Below are 7,540 nucleotides of genomic sequence, written 5' to 3' on the forward strand. Positions count from 1 at the left end.
CGAGCGAGGCGAAGGATACAATGTAACAAGAACCACTGGGGTAAACCGAGAGGCGGGAATTATAACAGAACCAATGAACGACCGAGTAACCGAGAATTTTCCCGAACCGGGGGAGGTGGCTTGTACCCGGGCACCGCCCAGGGGGGTGCATCTTAGGCTTCTGAGCCGCCCCCTGAGTCTGACTCTTCGGGGAATTCGATCCAGGGGAGGGGCTGGGATTGATTGGCATCTCACTGCCCCAGCCCTGCAGTGGGCTGGGTCACCCCAACACAGCATGGAGTGTTTGTCCTGGTTTTGGTACAATACCTTCTGCTAGATCAAGAAGCTACTGTCAGCTCAAGGCAAGCTGGTGCTATAGAAGCCAGGCAGGAGCTACAAGCAGGCCTGATCCCAGTCAGAAGGCCCAGACAGCACCATCGTCTGTCTCATTCTCCAACATGGAGACTCCTCTAGGAAGTCAGCTCTGTAATGCCATAACCATTCCTCCAGCATCCCTGTGAAGCAGAAACATTCAGGCCCCAAACACATTTGACTTGGCTGTTGCCATGCTGCAAACAATGTCAAGTGTAGCAAATACAACACCTGTACATGTGTCCTGCTAATTTCAGCGCTGAAAAAACGAATATTTCTCCACTCTTGACCCTGGAGGGAACAGCATGGGCCAGGCAGGGCAAGCACCCTGAAGGGGTGCTTGGCAGTGATTACCTCAATTCCTCTTCCAGTCTTCTGCATGAGGTCAAAGCACCTTGCCCCAGAAAATTGGCCATCAGCAGCACCTTTACCCCAAGTCCTTGCATCCTGCTGCAGTCATATGATACCATGGACAGTCTTCTCCCTGGTCTCCTCTTTGCTGACTTAAGATGAATAAATAAATATAACAGCAAAGCCCATGGCCTTTTGCCAAAATGCTTCTCCAAATCAGTTTGTTCTTTAAGGTGTAGGCAGCTGTCAAACAGCAGCTTTAGTTTTTCAGTAACCTTCTAGAAATTTATGTATATGTATAGGTATTGATACTGGAGCACCACTGAATTTGTGAACAGCATTCAAAGCTTTAGGTAACCCATGCAAATAAACCAACTCAATTAACAGGGAAGTAACAGTACTGGGATATTTTCATTTCACATTTTTATTAATAGATGTGCAGAAAAGACAAAACAACTACTGAAGGGGAAGACAACACAAAAATGCATCAGTTAATTGTTTCTGGTAAATTATACTGAAGAAAAAAAGGAAACCATCTGGGATTTCAGCTAAGAAAACTACTAAGAAATCTAGTGTACCCTGCTGGTTTCAGAATGGTTGAAAACTGCATTTGAAAGGGCAGGTAGTTGCAAATGTAAACACTAATATTGGCTGAGATGAGAAAAAGGTTAAGAAAAAAACAGAATACAAAGATCAGGTAAACATTTTTCTACAATTTCTTAAATAGGTAAAAAAACAAACAAAAAAAATCCAACACAATACCCTCATTTCAGTTTGTATCTCAAAAAAATGAAACCAGCAAGTCAACAAGCAATGACACTGCACAGGACAGTGGGGAAGAGAAATTAGTCTGGTTATGGTCAGAGCTCTCAAAATAGGTTGCTTTTTGTCTTTAAAAAAGGTTAACATGAAATAATGCATCTTACAACACCAAGCTTGAAAATACAATTCACTGGAGAGCATACAGTGAAGATGGTCAAAAATACAAGGGAAATCCTGAAAGATGCAGTATCATTTCAAACCAAGTCAGCACAGCCAGTGTTGCCATACTCTGCTCCTTCATGCCCCCAACAACCCCCCAAAGCTGGAGACTGACATTCCTGGCCCAGTGTGGCCTTGAGACCAGTCTTGCATCCAGGAGTGCCAGAGGGCCATTTGCCAACACTGGCACCACCCTCCCAGGGCTGGTGTGAAGCTGGGAGCTGAAGGGGGCCCCACTTCGTAACTAGATGCACAGGAGCCCCACTGCTGGCTCCAAAAAGCACCAGGGGCTGAGTTAGTCCTTGATGGAAGGATGACCTGAAGGAGACCTTGTGGGACACTTCAGGAGGATTCCAGCTGCCTCCCCAGGTAAAAAGCAAGCAGGATGGCAGACCACAGAACACATTGGGGACAAGGTATTACCACTTAGGCTGCCTTCACTCTGCTGAGGGCACACTAGCACAACCTGGGGCAGAGGGACAGGGGCTGTCCTTGCTGCAGCAAACCCCAGCCAAGCAACATTTTGAAAACAGATCTGCTTTGATCACTTCAAACAGAGCCCCACAGGCCTTCCTCCCCTCCCCAAGGGCTGCCTTCCCCTCCTCTCCCTCCAGGCAATACTTTAAGCTTGCTCACTCTCATCCTGCTCCTTGCTTCCCACCAAGCTGATCACAGAACAAAGTTTATTCCCACCAAAGTACCCCTTGAGGGACTGCAGCTGGTGATGTATCATTAAAACCACTAAGCTATACCAAATGCCTGACCCTGCAGTTCTTATCAGGGTGACTGCCTCTTTACTTGTGAGAGCAGAGGGTCTCACCCAAGCAGGGCCAGCACCTCCGATCTGCTCCCAGGGCTGGCTGCCAATCCATGTGAAAGGTGAATTCAGGGCACTGCACTACAGCTGAATGAGCACCCTGCAATGGGGTGAGGGTGCTGAGGGCCCTAAGCTCTGCTAAGAGCTCCCAAAAACATGCAGGAGGCCGAGATCAGGGCACCAGCTGAAGCATACTCCTAAATAGGCTGTCAAACCCTGATTGCTGGCTTTCTTTTCCAGCCTGAAAGCACTGTGTACCCTTCTCTTGTGGGGCTGCACACATCCACCTGTGCCCCAGCCAGCCAGGCAAGAAAGAGCCCAACACCCATCCATCTCTCTGCCCTATGTCCCAGAAGCCATTGCAAGCACAGGAACACCCTAGCTGCCCCAGGGAGTTTTGTCTTTTGCCAACCCCACAGAGCTACAGCAGAGCTTCATTTACTAACAGGCTACCTGCATAAGCAACAGAAAGAAGGCTTAGGCCATCACTGGACTTGGGCTGCAGGAAGCAAGGGCTACTAGCAAGCGCTGGGGAAGGAGACTCTCCCACTGCCAAAAAGAAGTTCAGGATGAATGCTGATCCACTGGGCAGTGGGATACACTTCTGTTTTCCTCCCTCAGTAGAGGGGCAGCTGGCAGCAGATCCCAGCAGAATGGCTAAACAGAACTTTTTCAACCCAAACCTAGTCTGAAAAAAATACTGCAACCCAGGGCTCAGTTGTATAGATGTGAAGTGTTAAGTGTTTATTTTAGGGTTCATATCACAAGCCTTTTTCAGAGACAAAGCTGATTGTGCCCTCTGGGGATCCAGGGGCCAGTTATTTCCTAATTTGAGCAGGCTAAAGATTCCTGTACCTTTCAGTAACATCCCATCAAGCTCAACACACAGTAGCTTTACACTTTCCACCCCACACCTTATAAAGGAAAAGCCACCACCACAAGGCTAAACAAATGTACACATGCTATTATTGTAAATGGAGCAGCTAAACCCTGGCAATTTGCTTTGTGTGGATTTTTTCTTCCCAGTAAATGCAGCACTTGAGCTCCTGAAAATCCATCTTCCAATGGGTTTGTTCCAGCTTTAAATACATTAAATATCTCAATGAAAGACTGTATTTAATTCAAGAATCTAAACACAAGCAAACCTGTTTTGCTGAGAGCATTTTGTAGAGAAGTGAAAAAGGGAATTTCTTTTTTAAAAAGAAGTCATAATATAGTGATGAAAGGGTTAAGAATGCAAGAATTCAGACATTCTGTGGAGGGTCTCTAAGAGGTCCATTAAAAAGGAGCAAACAGATCCATACAACAGGAGACAGCAGGAGACAAAGTATTTTTGATCCCCCCCTCCCACCACTACTTTTTTGCTGGACTGCTGCTAGGTTACCACTGCTCCCTTCTGGCCTGAGTTGACAGGGCAGTACAGGGGCATAGAGGGAGCAGGTCACGACTCCTCATTGCCAGAATCATCATCATCATAACAGTCGGCATCCTCTTCCTCCTCGTCTTCATCATCAATGTCATCATCATACAAGTCGTCATAAAGCAAATCTGAACTGTTGTCATTGGAAGGCACTTTAGTTTTGATGCAGTACTCTGCCAGCGTAGTGGGGACCTTCACGCCATCCTTTTCTGCCTCAGCTTTGGTAGCCAAAACCTGTTTCCTGTGTGGAGGAGGACACAGCAACATGAGCAGGTCCATGTGCTGGCAGCAGTGTGGCTCAACTCCCCACCTCCCAACCAGCCTCTGCCCAGCCCTCCTGGCAGCTCACAGGCAGGAGAGTTGATGTTTGGCTGAAGCACCACAAGCATCACTAGAAACAGATTTAGTTCCTGCAGCCCCAGGCTTGGGAGCACTCCAAGGGTGTTTGCAGCACACACACTCTCAGCAACATATGAAATCAATTATTCTACAGGACTCTGCATTAGAGACCTGCCAGAACTCAGAGCAAATTCCATTATATTTGTTACAGAAGGGATAGTCACGGATTTCCTAAGATGACTTAGGAAATGCCATCCAGAAATGCTATCCGCAGCCACCCTCTACCACTGATGACTCTACCCCAACATGCTCAAAACTGCAATTCCCACAAGCATTTGTCAGCTCTGAACTTCCAACTGGAGGGTAAGAGCATGTGGCTGCACCCTGAGATGCAGCTGTAACCCCAGCACTGACTGAGGATAGCAGGAAACAAGTGTTTCCCATTGCCCCAGGATGGGCTCTGGCTGGTGCCTCTCAGCAGTACTTGGGCTGTGAACTGTTGCTGCCTTCCAGCAGGGAGAGGAGCAGATGGCAGCCTGTTCCTTTACTCCCACCCACATGCTCAGTCTGCCATACTCTGTTTATGGAGTACAGCCAACTGAAGCCAATGGAGCTGAAGGGGACTAAAATAACCTCCCAGCAAGGCTCTTTGCACAACCCAAGTCAGTGACTGACTGCCCTGCGTAGCTCCAACCGGGGGTATATTCAGCTAGTGGTCAAGGCATACGTGATCTTGCCCCAGGCAAGCGTGACAGCAGTCCCACTGCAGTATGGGCTGCCCATTTGCCACTCCACAGCAATCTTGGCTCAAGTTTACACCATCTCCCTACAGCACCTGATGAACCATGAATTTATCAGCAAAGGGCAGTCAAGACTAAACAGCACTTCCAGCTAGTCAAACCCAGCTGTGCAACACTTGCCAAATCCTACTGATATTCCTTCAAATTGGAGGGACAAGATTATGATTCATGAGTGCATTAAGCACAGAATTGGTAGCATGAAGGCAGTTTGAATCACATCCCAAGCAATGCAAGCAGTCCTCAAAGGCACGCAGGGACTTAGACTGGAATTTACTAGCAGCCAATAGGTTTTGCAGAGCATCATGACAGATTAGTCTGAAAAAGAACAATACAAAGACAGAAGTTTGCACCATTTCTGTCCAGAAAAATGAACTTGGAATAAAGCTGTAAAATTCATTTTGAAAGGAGCAACCACAGCGAGAAGCTAGTTTCAGCAAATTCTGAAATCAGCCTGTTTCATAGGATTCAAAGCAGGAGGCCAGTAGCACGGCATCACACAGAGCAAAACTTACCTTATGATTTCAGCATACTCCTTGTCTTTTCCTTTACTGTCCCTCCATTTCCTGAACATGACTGATGCATCCACATTGGCAGGAGAGAATGTGTTGGGCTCATTAAGCAAAGAGATTACACTCAGTAAGATAGTCCTGAAACAGGTAATCAAAACAGCAGAGTCAGAGCTAACACATTAATGGATTCTGGATGCTGACAACTTCTTTAGATGATGCATTAGAAACATGTTTAAAGTCAAAACTTATGAATAATTAAGGATATCCAAATGTAGTGGGTTGATGTTGGCTGGATGCCAGGCATCCACCAAAGCCGCTCTCTCACTCTCCTCTGCAACTGTACAGAGGAGAGAAAATATAACAAAGGGTTCATGGGTTGAGATAAAGGCAGGGAGAGATCACTCACCAAATACCATCGGGGTGAAATGGACTTGAATTGGGGATATTAATTGAATTTATTACTAACAAAATCAGAGAAGGATAATGAAAAGTAAAATAAGACTTTAAAAAACACCTTCCCTCCATCCCACCCTCCTTTCCAGCTCTACCTCCTCCCCCCAGCAGCGCAGGGAGACGGGAATGGGAGTTATGGTCAGTTCATCACCCATCGTTTCTGCCACTGCTCAGGGACAGGAGTCCTACCCCTGCTCCAATGTGGGGTCCCTCCCATGGGAGACAGTCCTCCACAAATTTCTCCAACATGCGTCCATCCCACAGACAGTTCTCCAGCTCCAGTGTGGGTCCCTTTCCATGGGGTGTAGTCATTCAGGCACTGCTTGCTCCAATGTGGGTCCCCCATGGGATCACAACTCCTACCAGGAAACCTGCTCCAGTGTGGGCTCATCTCTCCACGGGTCTGCAGGTCCCTACCAGTAGCCTGCTCCAGCATGGGCCTCCCACAGGTTCACAGCCCCCTCTCAGGCATCCCTCCACTCCAGTGTGGGGTCCTCCAGGGGCTGCAGGTGGATCTCTGCATCCCCATGGATCTCCATGGGCTGCAGGGGGACAGCTGCTTCACCACGGTCTTCAGCATGGGCTGCAGGGGATTCTCAGCTCTGGCCCCTGGAGCACCTCCTGCCCCTCCTTCTCCACTGACCTTGTTGTCTGCAGAGCTGTTCCTCTGACGTTCTCACCCCACTCTGACTGCAATTAAAACTGCACAGTCACTTTTTTTTCTTTCTTCTTAAATATGTTATCACAGAGGCATTACTATCATTCCTGATTGGCCCAGCCTTGGCCAGCAGTGGGTCCATCCTGGAGCCAGCTGGTGTTGGCTCTGCTGGACATGGGGGAAGCTTCTGGCAGCTTCTCACAGAAACCACCCCTGTATCCCCCCACTATCAAAATCTGGGCATGCAAACCCAATACACTAAGGACAATAGTTGAAGTAAGAGCAGATACTTATGAACTTCAGACCCTGGTCATCAGCATAGGGAAGATGACACAATACAAACATCAAAGACCTAATCTGATGACAGGCTATCATGTCTGTTCACATGCTTGTGACAGGGCAGTAGGTAAAGCTTGCATCAGACCAGAATTCAGCTTATCTGTACCACCCATAGATAGTGCAGGGTTGGAAACCTGCTTGGTGAACCTGTTCTTCATGACATTCAGCCTCACAGCAGAAAGCCAGGCTCTTTGCTTACCCTGTGTCATAGGTTAGCAAGCATAGTCCCGGAAGGGACGTCCTTGCTAAGGGGTGCTTACAGTTTCCTCTGGGAACTGATAGAACCTATCAGCTGGCCAGTTTGGATATGGACAATTCTCTAAGCCACTTAAAGTTGTGATCACCTCTGTGATCCACATTTAAGAATAGGCAAACTCCCCCTCCAAGCTCTCTCTCGTTTCCGGCACTGGGACAGGTGGCTGCAGGACCCGAGCAGGGCCCAGCGGGCCCGGCCAGGCCCTGCTTGGGCCAGGCCGGGCCGGGCCACGGCCATCCTGAAGCCATGGACCTGTTCCAGCCGTG

The 7,540-nt window shown here is 48.2% G+C and overlaps 1 protein-coding gene across 1 annotated transcript in view; it reads right to left on the bottom strand.

The window, feature by feature from the left end:
* Positions 1-3,224: 3,224 nt before the first annotated feature.
* LOC103617803 (ubiquitin-conjugating enzyme E2 R2) overlaps positions 3,225-7,540 on the bottom strand; it is a gene marked incomplete at its 5' end in the record, with an annotated part of 9,706 nt that continues 5,390 nt past the window's right edge. Inside the window, 2 exons of the mRNA XM_008636140.2 lie at positions 3,225-4,161; positions 5,572-5,706. Coding sequence (XP_008634362.1) covers positions 3,942-4,161; positions 5,572-5,706 — 355 coding nt within the window. The remainder of the gene's footprint in view (positions 4,162-5,571; positions 5,707-7,540) is intronic.

This window comes from Corvus brachyrhynchos, unplaced genomic scaffold, assembly GCF_000691975.1.
Source record: "Corvus brachyrhynchos isolate BGI_N302 unplaced genomic scaffold, ASM69197v1 scaffold186, whole genome shotgun sequence".
Classification (NCBI taxonomy): Eukaryota; Metazoa; Chordata; class Aves; order Passeriformes; family Corvidae; genus Corvus; species Corvus brachyrhynchos.